General features: G+C 33.5%; 1 protein-coding gene across 1 annotated transcript in view; it reads left to right on the forward strand.

Moving 5' to 3' along the window:
• The window catches only part of LOC150104184 (rho GTPase-activating protein 7-like), a 372,722-nt gene extending 356,897 nt beyond the window's left edge, over positions 1 to 15,825 (forward strand). The window contains exons 19-20 of the mRNA XM_090397299.1: positions 2,721 to 2,900; positions 14,823 to 15,825. Of these exons, the coding sequence (XP_090253425.1) occupies positions 2,721 to 2,900; positions 14,823 to 14,937 (295 nt within the window). The 3' untranslated portion in view covers positions 14,938 to 15,825. The remainder of the gene's footprint in view (positions 1 to 2,720; positions 2,901 to 14,822) is intronic.
• The last annotated feature ends 1,368 nt before the right edge of the window (positions 15,826 to 17,193 follow it).

The following is a 17,193-nucleotide window of genomic DNA, read 5'->3' on the forward strand; positions in this document are numbered from 1 at the left end:
TCTTATTACTAAAATACTCTGGATCAGAAATAGGTAATAAAAGTTTTTTCACTTGGTTATAAGTTAAACATGACAAGAAATTATATTTTTGTTTAATTCTTTTTCCAAGTGTAGGCAGACTTTGTTTTGTCTACACTTGGAAAAATCTCCACCTCACACTATACTGCCTCAAAACCATTGCCATTATTTCCCTCTTTCATGCATACCTTATGAGGACATAATTTCCCTGCTATCATCAGAAGCATCCCCCACCCCTTCCTATCGTTGTAAAAAAGAATATACCCTTCCATTTCTATTCCTGTCAGGATATCATCCTCATTCAATCATGTTTTTTCACTTATTCCAACAATTTGGAGGCAAATAAACTCAATCAGTGAAACAATTTCCTTTGCCTTATTTCTAATGTGCCTTGAATTCGTAAATAAACACAAAAGTTCAGTTTTAGGTCTATAATTAGTCCTACCCAAGTCACCTGTTGGTTGTGATTTCCCCACAACTACCTTTGCTTAATCACCTTTTACACTACTTACCCAATATAACTCCTGACTCTCAATCCCCCCATTCACATGCATAATTCATTCCAGTTCTATGCTGATCATCTCTATACATACATTCACTACTCCTTCCAACTACTCCAGAGATGAAAGTATTCTCTGGATGTCTGAGGTAATTTTTTATTTTTTGTTATATGAATTCAACTCATGAAAGATTGTAAACCTACTTTACTTTTGTTACTGTTGGTGAGTGAAAGGTTACATAATCCAGAAACCCTGTTTTTGAGTCCACAGATTGAACTCTTTCAAGCCACTTTATGCTTTCAGTAAGTAGGATGGTGAGCTCACACTTAGTGTTGACAATCGTCTACACCTAAAACTTCACAAACTACCAGAGAGCAGAGATACCATCTGCTCGGTGAATCAGACTAGCAAAGTACTTTGATTTTTTTTGGGGGGGGGGGGGAGGATCAGATTACTTTGAAAATTATTAAATAGGATGAACAATAATAGAAAGTATTCAAGAGAAATCCAATAGTACATGTCAGAACTTGAGGAAGAAAAAAAAGCATCTGAAACCTCATATGTGGAAAGCCAACTGGATTAGGTGATATTTCACCAGAAATGTTGAAGATGTCCTCCCGCGATGAGTCTTCGGACTCCTTGGAGGTATCAGGAATAATAATGTTCAAATTGGGATATGTAAACATTTTATGGCAGCACTGCAAAATTCAGAATGTGAAATTCCAGATGACTGAAGTAGAATGAGCTCTTGATAGTATCTGTCTATAAAAAAAGGGAAGTAAAGCTAAATGTAAGAATTACAGAGGGGTGTTCCATGTAAGATTTATGTAATACTTTAGAAGAAACTTAAACAGTGAGGAAAGATCAGTCCTAGATTTTTACTTTACAAAAAATCATTGGAGCATAACAAGGATCTGTATTTAAGTTTTGTAGCTCTAAAAAGCATATCATAAGATTCCAAGGGAAAAGTTGTTCAAAACTTTTCTCTTTGGATGTATGGAAAGTGAAAATCTTTATGAAAGCAGGCAAGAAATCAAAGATATTAATCTCCACTCCTGGCATTAAGTAGACCATCTTATACTCCCAATAAAATCCAATATAAGTCTTCTGGATTCTTTAACTAAATTGAATGACTGCTGTAACAAGTTTGGTATGAAAATCCACGAAGACTATAAACAGTAATGTGGAAAATATCAACTGCATGCTCAGAGAATGAATCTATCCACAGAACTACATTTCAACTTTTAAGCACAATATTTTGTGAAGATAGAAAATTAAATATGAAAACAGACAGCATATGCAAATTTGGTATTGCAGGAAGCCAGTTAAATAAATTTATATGGAATAAGAGAGAAATTAGTTAACCACTAAACTATCAGTATAAAAACAGTGTTCAAGCAAATTTTATCTTATGGTTCTTAAAATTGTGTTAAAATAAAATAGATGATCAAAAGGGTAGAGATACAATTGTTCTCAGGAAAATTTTTGGATAATGGCAGAATGATATTAAAAGCAATTTAACATTATTAGCATTCAAGGAGGTGTAAACAAAGCTAAGGGGGAATGGTGACTGTAATAAAGTGAAATAGAAAAGATTAGTAAAAGAGGTGGTTGATGGCAGCAAAAAGGCCCAGATGAATACTGAGATCAAGGTGGATCTAGGTTGATATGTTAGGCTTTTGAGAATATTGAAGACTAACAATAACAGATCAATTTGAAAGAAAATTGTCATTGTAAACATAATTATGTAGTATTATCATACTATCTATTCTGTACAACCTTTGAGGGTGTGTGTGTGTGTGTGTATATATATATATATATATATATATATATATATATATATATATATCAGGAAATGATGATGAAAAATAGCATTATTATTTTTGGCCAGCTGAAAACTCAGGACTTGATCATAACCTTTTGCAAAATTGCCCACTGAGGCTATCTTCTCTAGTTAAATTAAAAGATGTTTTTTTGTGAGATATTTCCGCCAATGGATATCACAAGGTGATGAAAAGTATGTGTTGTTGTTTGAATTTATTTTGTTCCAAATCCTTTTAAAAACTATGTATTATCTTTCTATAACGTTATAACTTTTAATTATATATCTCAGTAAGTTCAAAAAAATTAGTCAAAATGTAATTAATCTGAAAATGTAACTTTGTAAAATTGCTTGATTAGGTATCAAACTCTTTGATATAGGTCATGGCGAACAGATTTTCCAAAGGGAGCTTGTGTATTAGTTGAATTCTCAGTAGAACACCTAGATGCACCATTACTTATGGAGGGTGTACGGGGTATAGTCCTTGCTTCTCGTTATTTAATTGAACCCTGTGGATCAGGGAAGAGTAGAGTCACCCACATTAGTAGGATAGATACTAGGTAAGTTACTGGAGATTTCAGATGTCAGCTCTCTGTAGCAAACCTGCATGATACAAAGTAATAGTTTGTTATAATGAAAAATTTGCTATAGTATATCTTTACCATAGCACTGGTAGGATTTTACTTGGGACTTATTGGTAGCTTGTTAGTGAATGAGTTTGCTATATATATATATATATATATAGAGAGAGAGAGAGAGAGAGAGAGAGAGAGTTGACCATAAATTTATAACCTTTTGTTATTCACATCAAAATTAAAATGTTTAATATAGAGGTGTACAATAATAATATCTAATTCAAACATCTTTGCCCTGCAAATGACATAGGCTCACTTACTTTTCCTAAAAATCTTCATTTTCATTCATTAGCAACAGTAGTTGACAGAAGCATTGAGAAAGTGAGATCACTGTATCACTGCCTGACCAGCAACATGTTTTAATTTCAATAAGCATTATGTTTACAATATATATTCCATTAATTTTCTGACAAATCTAATGAAATATTTTTGAATTATAACTAATATAGGGGAGGTGTGTTGACTCTTAATATCCCTGTTTTTATGCATGCAATTTGCCTTCAGGATCATTAAATTGAAAGGACAGTAAGGGTAGTAAATTATACCACGAGCACACACAGAAATGTCTGTTTTGAGATATTCATAATGGAAGAAGCATGTTATCCTAAGTAGGCTAGTAAAAACTCATAAATAACACATCTACAGTACTGATGGTTAGTTTGATTACTGCTGGACACATCTGAAGATATGTACTTTTAAGCATGGCATGTTGATCAACTTTGTGCTTTTTTATGCTATCTTGTCTGGGTAAGAACAAAATCCTATTATGTTCATTACAGATAAGCTGCCTATTCAGCTGAATTAGTTAAATTAAAAAAGCATACTGAAATTTGAGCTAAAATTTATTTAATGCCTCTTTTCAATTTACTTTACCATAATGATTCTGGCCTGAATGGAAAGCTTTTCTTATGACACTTGATGCAAAGAAACAAAACTTATATAGAAAAATGTTAACACACAAGCACAAAATAGCATAATATTTTTGATAATTGCTTTGAAATATTCTAATGTCTTTTATTCCTAAATGGAATTGGGCTGACTTATGCCTCTAGAATTTTTTTTTAATATCACTCCTACATATGAGAGGTTACAACAATCCATAGCAAATCAATGAAAACTTTGATCAATAAGCAGGGGTTGCAGAGGGTATGTAAAGAGGAAGGTGATCAGCAAGTTCATGAACAGTACAATGCATAGGCAAGATGGACAACCAAGGCAAAAGCAGATTGAGAGGAAGTTAGCTCACTGGGCCAAAGATAATCTCAGAGTTCTTTTGCTATCCATAACTTTTTGAACTTCCAGTAAAACCAGGAGTCCTTTTCTGCTCAAGATCTTACTTTTTATCTGTGTAACCACTAATTCTATACAAATTGCTCCAGTGCAAAGATATTGTTCTCATGATAAGATTCAAAAACCTCCATGAAAAATGGAGCAGTTGATCTTATCCAGGTAAGAATGATTTTGATCAGGGGTCGCAAACTAGTGGCCCGTGACCTTAATGATTTCTTTTCTAAAAATCAATGTTTCTAACATCCTGTGGGGATTAAAACAGAAAAAAATTCAAACTTTTAAATGTTTTATGACAGCTTTAAACAAAAGTAAAACTTATTACTATAATTCTTTGTACCATGTTTCTATTGTTATGTCTGGTTTTTATTTCTCATTTGCATAATGCTATCTTGATTTAATGATCACTACCCCTTCCCTTACCTTATTATATATGTTGGCCTCTGTCTGCTATCTTTAACCCTTATATATCCCTAAATCGTCTGCTTAGCACTGAGTATATGATCTTACTGCTTACCTGACAATTTCTAAATTTTGGGCCCCCAGAAAATACCTATTCCCTGATCTCTATAAGTCATCCACATTCACTCAGACAAATTTATTTCCTGCACCAGCCTGGGCTTTAAGGACAGAGTCTAACTCAGCCTAAGGATGGTTATAGAGTATCAGATGCTACTAATATAATTCGCTTGAAATCAGAAGCTGTAGGTTTTCCCTTTTGTCTGTTTGTAGTCGCGCCCCCTTTCCTTTCTTACTTAGGATATCCCCGCGTACGTATATGTTCACCAGGTTCATATTTTTTATGAAGCGTCTAGGTCAGTTAACATGGCCAGAAAAGCAAGAATGGAAGGTAACAAACAAATTTAATGAATTCATAATTAATTACAATACAAAGACAAAATTGATATTAATGCTAGGTTAAAACTTTTACGTTTCTCTCACTTTCTCATTCTTAGATAAAGATGGATTTCTTAATCTCTACAACACTATTCTTTCAATTTATCAAATATTTAGTTTACAACTTAATAGGAGCCAGCTAGGTATTTGGCACATTATTAATCTCCCTTGAGTAGATCATGACAGAATCTCCAGTAAGTTAATAGTTCTTAGAATTCAGTCTAATAGTATAGAGTCATTCACACATATAATTCTTCATGCTTATCCTCATCAAAATTTCGAGTTACACTTTCTTCCGTTTCTGTTAGTCAAGTTCTCTAAAAGGCTAGAATATGTAAAAGTACTTATCTACACTATTTTAGGTTCTTTTGGGATTTTCTCCGTCTTTCCTTCTTACGAAATTCTGGCTGCCTTGGTTCTGTTGCCATGTGGGAATCAGGTGCTCGGTTTCTTTACTAAGGATTCACGTTGATGCTATTCCTTACCAACAGCCTGCGTTCAAGATTTGCCATTCTGTGGTGGTGCCATACTGGGATTTCTCGGAGATCAGCTCTTAAAGATAAGAACTGAATCACAATGACCACTCGAAGCACATGGTGAAAATACAGGAACAAACAAAACAGGGCGGTTTCAATTCTGTGTTGCAGGTTTTATAAGCTTCCCAAGAGCGCCATCTTTCCAAGTTTGATCTCTCCTTTTGCCCTTCCGATTTGTCCCCGAATGGGTGACTTCACCGATCCTCATACGGGGCTTTCCAATTCCGGAAATGCATGCGTCTTGATGTTTTCTTAGAGGTAGCACTCACGGACGTTTATGCTGCTATTGTAGTATTGGGTGACCTTTGCCCCTTCTTACTGAATTATTGGCATTCTTTCACATGTAGAAATTCACTGATAATTACTCTCATGTGAGCCCTTTTTGTTGACTTACAGTTACATTAAAGTATAAACACACTAACTACAATACAAACAGTTCTTATTCAAATTTGCCAGTTGTTATTTCTTTTAAGACATAGTTAAATTGTGCCAAATGATAAGTATGCTCATTTAATGGATATCTTCTGTTAGACTCTGGAAAGGTGACCTCATTTAGAGTGAGGTCGCCCGTTTCAGATCTAACACTATCATCAAAAAAAAAATATAACGAAGTTGGCATACAAATTTTTATAAATACCTCAAATATAAAATTAATTGTGCAAAAATGTCAATCTTTGGAAGCACCTATGTATGTGAGCAATTATTTACAATTATGAAACTTAATAAGTCAAAGTTCTGCTCGCGGAATGAAAGATTCTAGATTAAATGCAATACTTCATATTGCAACACAAAACGAAAAAACAGATATTGACATGTTAGTACAGAGGAAAAAATGTCAGGTTTCAGGATCAAAATCAAATTTTAAAAAAGGACTCGTAGATAAAAATCTTTATTTATGTAAGTCAAAATTATTTAAATAATTTTCTTAAAGTATGAATAAAATGTAACTGAACTTATATTTTTAAAATTTAAAAATAAAAATGGTTATAAATTTAAATGGTGGTGTAACTGTTTACGTAAGTTGTAAAGGCCTGGACACAAAAGGGCCATTGTTAGAGCCTTTCTTTTTTTAGTTCATAGAATAATATTGAATACTGCCCACGTCTGATATAAATCTATTTGACTGGCCCTTTGCTGTGTTTGAGACCCCTGATTTAGATAATCAATGAAGTGCTATTTCAAACAGTCTGTTTTGAAGTGTGGTTCCATGAACCACTGAACTGGTATCCATTATTCTATTCTACTAAGCCAGTAATATTTCTCTCCTCTTTCATTCCATTTGCTTCTGTGTTCAGAAAGAGTCTTCTTCTTCTTCACAAATTGATCCTATCCATACATAACACAAATGTGCTATGGGTTCTGCAGTCTCTCATGTGTGGAATGATAACAAGCATGCAGATCCAGTGAGATTCATTTTCAGAATCATGAGGATTACACCAATTTTAAAAAGAACTAGTAAGTGAAGTCTAGCTGACACTTACAAATTTGTAAGACCAAGGGGATGGCTTATAATAACAATTTCATTTATTTTAGCTCCATTATAATTCAAGTTGGTGTTATACATAACTTATTTTAATGGGATTACAACACCAAGTAACTGTTTTACATTTTGATGGATTTCAGAGCAAAACAATGTTGCAATGGGTAAATAAAACAATTCAAATAGTAATGGTTCGAAGACCTAATTTTACAATTCAAATAGTAAAGATTCGAAGACCTAATTTCATTGTCTAATGAAAGAAGTTATGCAGGTGTTAAGTTGTAATAAAGATCAACTTCTACACAATTGTAATAACCTCTTTTATGTAACATTAGAGGGACTTTAGATCTTTTGTTCATTGCGATTTGAACTGTTTCACTTACTCCTTGTCACTTGTAAACTGGAACATTTTGCTCCAAAGATGGTTTGAAATCCAGCAAAATATAAGCCAGCTAATAAAACACTTTTGTAATTTAGTACAGGTAACCCTCGTATAATGCGGATGTTAGGTTCCATAGAAATGCCGCATTGTATAAATCACATTATGCAAGACTCAGATCACATAATGTGCATAATCTTGCATAATTGAAAAAGTAGGGTTATGTTCCAAAATCGTTTTTTTTTTAAATTATATAAACAATAATGACATACTTAACAAAATATATTTTATTTAATTCAGATAATTCATGTAAGTTTAGAAAACATAAACTATGAACCAAATACATAGTATAAACTGATAAAATTACAAATTGCACATAATGCATAAATGCTTTAGGCAAAGTAAAATAAAGTGCATATTTTAATCTTCATCACTCTCTTCAAAACTAACATTTTGTAGATGTTCTTTATTTATGAGTGGTCTGATGTCGTCATCACTTGATATCTCTTGGACATCATTTGTATAATTCTCATTGCATACTTTGGCTGGTTTATTTATCAAGAAATCAGTAATAAGACTTTGCTTACCATTATGCTGCAATTTTTTATTAAGTTTATAATATGGAGCTAAACAAATATCCAATTATCTTGTGAATTTTCCAGAGCGCTCCATTGAGGGATCATTATCCGTAAAATAACTTTCTTGCCAAGTCAATCCTTCTGCTAATTTCTTTAAACTGAATTCTTTAATAAATTCATCACAATCAGAATGTTCGGTAGAACTTTTCCCGCCATTTTCTTCGCCATCATCTATTAATTGTACCAGTTCCTCCTAATTTAAATCTATTTCTCCATCAATTAAATCACTAATTTCATTTTCAACTATATCGCAAAGGCTCTCTAAGTGGCCATTACTATAAAAATTTTTTTTATATAAAAAAAGCATTACATAGTGTATGTAACTCACCAGAAAATAAAGCTTGCGATTAACACACTTATGATTTTTACTACCCTTTCCTGGCAGCAAACAAAGACAACTTTCAACAATAAACAATTGACGTACATGCATGCTAAAGGGTATTTCCCCTAATATAAATTCGCTTACATTCGTGATATGGCAGACACAAATTTAATTTTTAAGTTGCACAATGTAAAATATATGAAAAGATAAAGGGTTTCTACTGTAGACTGTGTTATATCGAAACCGCATTGTATAAGTACCGCGTTATACGAGGATTACCTGTATTTTGTTTGGTGTTGTAATACTGTTAAAATAAGTTATGAAGTATGGAAATGAGTGAATTTCCTTTCTAGAATTTACTGAAACTATGAATGATATCTTAGTGGAAATGTGTAAAGAGAAAGGAGTTCAGTTTGTTAATATGTGGAATAAGTATGAAGGACAAATTGAACTGTACAAGAGTGATGGACTGCCTTTGAATAGTTTGGGTGTAAGTTATTTGGAGAGACTGTTTGCTGGATGGGGATCTGAGCAAGTAAGAAGCAATATGAAAGAGCAGGAGAGTAAGGAAGGAGAGATTAAAGTAATGCTTATGAATGGAGAATGAGAGAACAAGTGTGCAAGACAAGCCGGGAAACAGAGAGACTCGAGAAAGACAGGGGAACAGTGTGAGAAAGGTTGATGCTCAAAGAGGAAGTGAATGTGTGTGTGTGTGTGTGTAGACAAGAAGGGAATGAGATGGCCTGGGATGTAATGAGAACAGTTGGATATAAAGTTCTGGGATGGGCAAGGTGAAAAAGAAATCGTTTGAGGAAGGTTCTGGGATGGGCAAGGTGAAAAAGAAATCATTTGAGGAAGGTTCTGGGATGGGCAAGGAGAAAAAGAAATCGTTTGAGGAAGGTATGGAGAAGTCGCATCTAATAAATGTTACAATCTTGTAGCAGTGAAACTTTTTATAGATCCAGGAACAAGCTGTTATGTTTGTATATGAATGCTAAAAACAATGGAACTGAAATGGTTGCATTGATTGAGTTCATTCACCCAAAAATTGTTAGAATAAGTGAGACATGGTTGGATGAGGAGGACATGCTGACAGGAAGAGAAATTGAAGGGTATGATGTTTTTTGTGAAGACAGAAAGGGTAAAAAGGGAGGTGGAATGTTACTGATGATAGAAAGAGTTATGTCCTTACAAGGCAGAGATGCAGGGGGGGGGTAGTGGTAGTAGTTTTAAAGAAGTATGGTGTGTGAGATAGACATAAGTAGTATGAAATATTTAGTTGGATGTTCCTATAGACGTAGTAATGTTGGTAGTGGCCATTAACTGCATTAGCAAATAAATAGGAAAAATGTGATCATTATGGGTGATTTTAATTATGACAAATAGGATAGCAACTGGAAATAAAGAAAATGAATTAGAGTTTTTGAGAGATAACTACCTCAGACAGTATGTAACAGAAGGCACACGAGGATTGAAGGTCTTGGATTTGATCATCTCATCAGCGGATGTCATCATAAATGAGGAAGAACATAAAGGAGGAACATCATAATGTTCCTCCCATTACTCAGAGTGACCATGTGAGGATTTCTGTGAGGGATGGGTATATGTGGAACTATTACTGATTATAAGAAGCTCAGGGGGACAGATTGTAGCATGGAAGGAAGAGCTGAGATAACTACCTCAGGTGGTAACGTAACAGAGGGCATGCAAGGATTGAAGGTCTTGAATTTGATTGTCTCATCAGAGGATGTCATGATAAATGAGGTGTTAAATGTTCTTCCAGTTAGAGTGACCATGAAATGATTACCTGGGTGGTTGCTAGCCATGTGAGGAAAGGTTATATGTAGAACTATTACTGAGGAGTTCAGGGGACAGATTGTGGTTGTAGCATGGAAATAGGAGAAGATCAATGCTGCTTTGATGTTATTTAAGAACTATTTAGTAAAAGCAATGTCTAAATATATTCAAAGGGTCAGAAAATTAAATAAGGAATAACAGAGGCAACACGAGGAGTGCAAAGAACAGGCAAGGAGGGTTGCTTGGTTAGTACAGGTATCAAAAGTGCAGCAGTTAGCTACAAAAAAAAAAAAAAAAAAAAAAAACATAGGCAGTTCTTTCACATAAAAAAATGACAACTGATTGGAGAAAATGGTATGCAACTGCAACTGCTGCAGAGGATATTGTTGAGATATTTAATGACGACTTCATAAAGGTTTTTCATCCTTGTGAATGTGACATCATGGAGAGTCTGTGAGTGAGGATGAGGTATATGGGGAATTAAGCAAACTTGATGTTAATATTTTGAAGGAATGTGACAGGGAGTTGACATGTACCTTGACATATTTAGAGTCTTACACTGGGTCAAGTTCTAAAGGAGGTGACAGAAGTCAAGCATCAAATTATAGGCTAATCGTGTCAGGTGTTGTGGCTGAAGTGTTGGAAAGGCTAGTAAGAGCTAGCATCCAGAATTGAGTTGACAATGGTGTGGCATTATCTTTGACGGACAGCACAAGTTTGCTGGGGGGAGGGGATCATGTTTTAGTAATCTCCTAACTTATTACAATAAGGTGGGAGATGGATAAACAGTAGTATAGACTTTGCAAAGGCTTTTGATAGATTACTGTATAAGTTGATAGTCAAACAAGAGTAGATGGGGTTGAATATTAGACTAATTGTATTAGATTGGAGATTGACTGTCTGATAGGTATCAGCGAGTATGGGGGAAAACAATATCCAAGAAGAGGAAAGTCACAAGCGATGTGCCTCAGGGGTCTGTTTTAGGACCATTGCTGTTTAACCTGTATGTTAATGATATTGCAGAAAATTTGAAAGGTGATATTCAATTATTTCCAGATGATGCAAAGTTGGGAAGAACTATGAGGAGTAGAGCAGATGTGGTCTTACAAGAAGACTTGAATAGACAGTAAAATGGTACCAGGGTTCAATGTTGCAAAATGTTAGATTTTAAAATTTGGAAAACAAAGATGCACTGTAGAATTTACTGTTGGTGGGGAGATATTGTTGCAGGTGGAGGAAATAAGAGATTTTTGGGTGGTAGTGGTGGATAAGGATCTAAAATTTAGAGAATATTACCAAAATTGTGAGGCCACAAAATTCTGGCATTGATATGGGAGACACTGACATGTAGAAATGAAGATATTCTGGTTCCAATGTATAAGGCCTTGATTAGGCCACATATGGCTACTGTGCACAGATTTGGTAATCAGTGTTTCAATAGAATGAGGAGATATTGGAAAGGATCCAGAGGTGATTCACTAAAGGTAGTTTCTGGTCTCTGGAATGTTGAGAAGATGCAGTTTGCAGAGTCTAGTGGATAGTAGGAAGAGGGGTTATATGATAGGTCTATACAAGCTCAATTAAAGTTGCCAAGAAATTATATTATTGGTTTCATCCTTTATCTAAGTGTAATCAAACAGAATTTGCACATAAAGTAATTTCACGACTGGGCTATTTGTATATAGAGGCTAATGACTTAACATCATTTGCCTTAGTATCCCATAATGCAATGCACATATCCTTACAGACATGTATAATACTATACATTATGGGAATGGCCACTACTCATAGTGGTTTCAACTTTTATTGAGGGCTCATCAGTGGGAGCCAGACCCAGAAGTGAACGACTTCATATCAATTGCCTTAATATCCCAACTGGGTTACTAAGGCCTGGTTTCCACTGATGAGATCTCAATAAAGGTTGAAACCAGTATGGGTAGTGGCCCTTCTCATAATGCATAGCATTATGGCATATTAAGGCAACTGATATGAAATCATTAGTCTCTATATACAAGTAGCCCAGTTGTGAAATTACTTCATGTGCAAACTTTGTTTGCTTATACTTGGATAAAGGATGAAACCAAGAATATAATTTCTTGTCATCTTTAATTTATAGTATAATTAAGTGGAAAACTTTCAAAAGGCTATATTTTGTTCCATTTATACCATATAACTATAATCTTTACAAAAAAAAAACAATTTTCTTGACACCTTAACACAACCTTTCTCCAGATCTAGAAAACTATTAAATACACAGATCCATGTTATAATTCTATGATTTGACTATTTGTCTTAAAGTAAAAATCTGATCACAATAGATTTAGGATAACCTATATTTGTATGGAATACTGCTTTGGAAGTATGTGCATTTATCTTATTGGAACACTCAGCAGAGGTAAATTACTAATTACTCTTATTTTTTTACTCACTTGTAAAATTGGTATCAACCACATTATGAATGGACACTTTCTTTGTACTCCACTGATATAGGTGTATTAGACAAAGCAGCTCAGATAATGTGTTATTTATCATGCAAACTGCTATCTGGTTTACACAGTGTGTGTGGTAAATAACACATTATCTAAGCTGCTTTAACTAATTTTAACAAACTTCTGCTTAAGAATGATCTATGATCATTACCATCTAATCTTTATGTGCAGTGTACCTCTATCGCTAGACTGCAAAGAAAACTGTCCATCAATGATGTAGTTGATACCAAGTTTACATATTGAAGACCTGTTATCACATGCATAACCTTTATGTGGATTTTGTTCCACACCCTCTGTGAAATCTGTACTTCTGTCAAATGTATTATGCTTGTGCTGCACAAAAGATAGCCTCCCCCCCCCACATACACAATAAAATTATATATTGGAGGGGGAGACTCCCACTGATGAGACCTCAATGAATTATCTAAGTAGGTAAAAGAAACTTCAGTTACCGAGTCATTCATTCTTAAGGTTAGAGTAATTATAGACACGCTAAAGAAATAAGGTGCAAAATATTCAAGCCAATATCTTAGCATACCTTTTGCATTCAATTAAAAGATGGCAGATTCTGTTGGCTTGCATTTGGTGAAAAAGACTGTTTCCCAGAACTTTTGGCAGTTTCTTACAGTCAAAAACATTTTGCTTTACAAAATATTACTGATATAAATTAACAAGAGATTGTTATCCACTATCAAAAGCAATCAACAAAGTGTGCTATATATATCTATAACACACATTCATGAGTCAGGCTGAGTGGTCATAGTGTTTTATTTCCAGTTTTTTTTGGTGGTGGTAGTTCTCATGGAGACTATCAAGTCGTCTCATTCCCAATTAAAACACTTCAACCAATTCTTACCTGGGAATTGTTTCATCACCAGGTATTGCCTGATGATGACTGTGTGGCTCAATGGGACTGGACTCTTCCAGCAAGTTAATGTGCTATGTCACAAGGCTTGCCTTGTGTAAGCATGGTTCAAAGAGCATATCCAAGCATTCCATGTGCTTCTCTCACAGCTTGATTTCCTAATTTGAATCCCATTAAACATCTGTGGGATCATGTGGATGCTACATTCCACATGAATGCCAGTGCCTTGGTTGGTCACTGATCCCCAGGATGTTATTCAGTCTAGTTAGTCCAGAATATCTCCTTCTATGGTCTAGTGGAGTCAATGCCAAAATGAGCGTAAGCAGTTATCTTGGCCAAAGGAAGCCCAACATGCCTACTAGACAGGTGGTCATAATTTTTGGCTTGAGAGAGAGAGTGTGTGTGTAGGCAGCACTTATTTTATGGCCTAGTGAGAGAATCTTAATGTGTTTGGAAGATCAGAGTAAAGTACAAGTAATTCAAAATGGGTTACACTACTGAGAGAAATATATTGTATACTTACAATTACATGTTATAAGCATTAAAGAAAAATGGTAGGATTTATCCGTTTTATTTTTTTAAGCTAAACCTGAAATGATTTTGAAGTAACTGAGATATCCTAAAAACTATATTCAACAATTCTCTTTTTCACCTGTTAAAAGTAAATAACAACATGTTTCATAAAAATAAAACAAATTTGAATGAATCTATAACAGCTAGAGAGTGTTTTCCAGTCAAGTTGATTAAATACTAATTTTTATAAGAGTACTTCTTATGTTCTGTTGCATGCCAATGGTGATTATCAGTGTAAGTTAAAATTTTGCTGATACTGAAGGATGAATAACCACGATCACTATGAAGCATACATGTACATCACAAAATAATATTCTCAAACAGAACAAAAGTTAAAATTCTAAATGATCACTTAATCATATCTACATCTTAGGTAATTTTATAATTTTAACAATAACATTAAAATAATGGAAGAAACTATGTTTTAGTGAATTATGAATTGTCATTGGCAAACCATCTGAGGATGTGGTAACATTTTTTTCTAAAGGCAGGTTGTTATATGTTGAAATTTACTTGTAAATTAAATATCTGAATAATTTTAAAGCATTAAAATCAGTTGTATTTATTACTTTTATCCTTTGTAGGGGTCGTTCACCTGAATGGTATAATAAAGCATATGGACACATCTGTACAATTCAAATGACTCATCTTAGAGATTCATTCAACCATGGAACAGAAGGACCAGAAACTAAAGTGTAATTAAAATACCACAATTTTTCACTTTTTTTGAACTTACTGACCTTGGAACCATGGTAAAGAAACAAGAAGAAAAGCTTTTGCAGAAGCGGATCGCTTCCTAGTCTTTCTTTTGGTGACTGAAAATGTGATTTGTGCCTTGGGTCTCAGAAAAAGAAGAACTCTTATGACTTGTGTTCTTGCTAACTCAGTGAGTGATGTCTCTTTGGTCATACTGAAGCTTACACACAAATTAATGTAAATTTTATCACAGAGAAATAGACATATTTTTATGCTCTTTCTGATAAGAGATTATATTATGAGCACGAACAAATCTAAATAATTTTCAAGTGTTATTTTCATTCCAAAAAAGTGACTTTTAAATGATATTAAGACATGGATATATTGATTGTCCTGAGGTATTTCCTAGATTGTTGTACAGTGTTTAAAAGCTTCCATTCTCAATTTGTACAGATATCGTTTGAATGGACCAACCCCCACCCCTTAATTGAGGGCCAAATTTTTATGTAAAGAATGACCAAATGATTTTAAAGTGTATATGTGTATGCCTCTAATTAATGCTCTTTAAATTTATAAGGCCAGTTTTTAATATATATATCGTAAAAAAAAAGATAATATACACATGTTAATAATTATTTTGCCTAATGTTGACACTGTACTTTGTTTATTACATTGAATTATTGTAAAATGTGGACATTTAAGGCTTTTGTGCCAGGTGCAGTTTCTGTATAGATATTTTAGTTTTGTCTCTGCAATACAAAATTTTTGGAGACATGCTATTAAACCTACAGTTTGTTTGTAGATAGCGTGCATGTTGAATTTAATGTTACGTGTAAAAAATCTTATATGTACATAACAAAATGGACGATTAAAGGATAATTATGATTGTGCATTTGAAACTTTTTTTCCCCTCCTATTCAATAACAGACTGAATTTTCTCATCTACACATATATGTATGTAAATTTAATTTTGAAAAAATACGAAATAAGAACATTGCATGGTACAAACTATTCATTATATTTGATAAATAATATTGAGTTTTGGTAGGCTTATATGTTGGCTATTCGTAACTTTTTTTTTTAAGGAAATTACAAAATATATTGAATATTAATTACTACTTCCAATATTTCAACAAAGTTAAATGCCAGGAATCCATTAGGCTGGTATCCAATAATCAATGTCTAGAAATGGGAGACTTGTTTTCCTTTTCTAATGTGAACTGGATCCTGGGATGTTGATTGTTTAGATGTATTAAGGCAGTGCTTTCCAAACTTTTCATGTTGGTGACACACTTTTTAGACAAACATAATTTCGCAGCACAGTAAAATCTGATGTGCCTCTCATGGGTCACGTGGCCAGATCAGATGTAGTTTAAGTATATGCTTTTACAATTATATTTTGTATAACTTTTAGAAGGTTTATTTAAAAATCTCTTCCTGTTCATCTGATACCAGGTTAATAAAAATTCACTATTTATAATACGTGATTAATTACTTATTCCTTTTAAAACTGATCCCATCATTACTATAACAAGCAACTCCTTTTGATATTTGATAAGATCAAATATCATATAACTCCTTTAAAGGTTGTGTGATATAGTTAGACTATACTCTTGTCTTGAGGGCACAACACAGTCTATTAGCAAACCAGAAGTTAAACTTGTTTCACGACACAACCTATCTCATGAAAACCTTTCATTTTTATTAAAAATATATAATACAGTATGATCGAATAAAAAACACATCAAGTCAGCTGAAACGATTCTCTCTTCTTAATTTTTCAATGTATTTAATATAGGGAAAACAGATATCTTAGCTCGCTTGTTGAGTTTTTTCGATCATACTGTATTTTTATATATAATAAAATATACAAAATAAAAATATATAATATATTTATTTCCAAGATTAATGTCATCGTTATAAGAAATAGAAAAAAAAAAGAAAGAAATATATAATAATAGAATTTTAATGAGATATGAGCTTCATGGGATGAACACAGCTTTTCAATATTTGGTGGAATAGTAGATAAAGACACTTGCATTTCGTCATTAAGCATTCTTTAGCTTCCACGTTTCAATGTCTTCAAGTTTGCCATCGTTGAAAAGGATACTTCACACATGTATGTAGTGGAAAACTGCAAAAGAATTTTTAATGCTTTTTTACCTATGTTTGGATGCATTTTTGAAACACGAATCCAAAAGTTGTCTAAATCACCCTCTTCGTAAATCATTAACAGACTTCGATCATTTTTTTTTCCGG

The sequence above is a fragment of the Typopeltis vanoorti genome, chromosome 8 (genome assembly GCF_054136105.1).
Source record: "Typopeltis vanoorti isolate ZY-2024b chromosome 8, IOZ_Tvanoo_1.0, whole genome shotgun sequence".
Lineage (NCBI taxonomy): Eukaryota > Metazoa > Arthropoda > Arachnida > Uropygi > Thelyphonidae > Typopeltis > Typopeltis vanoorti.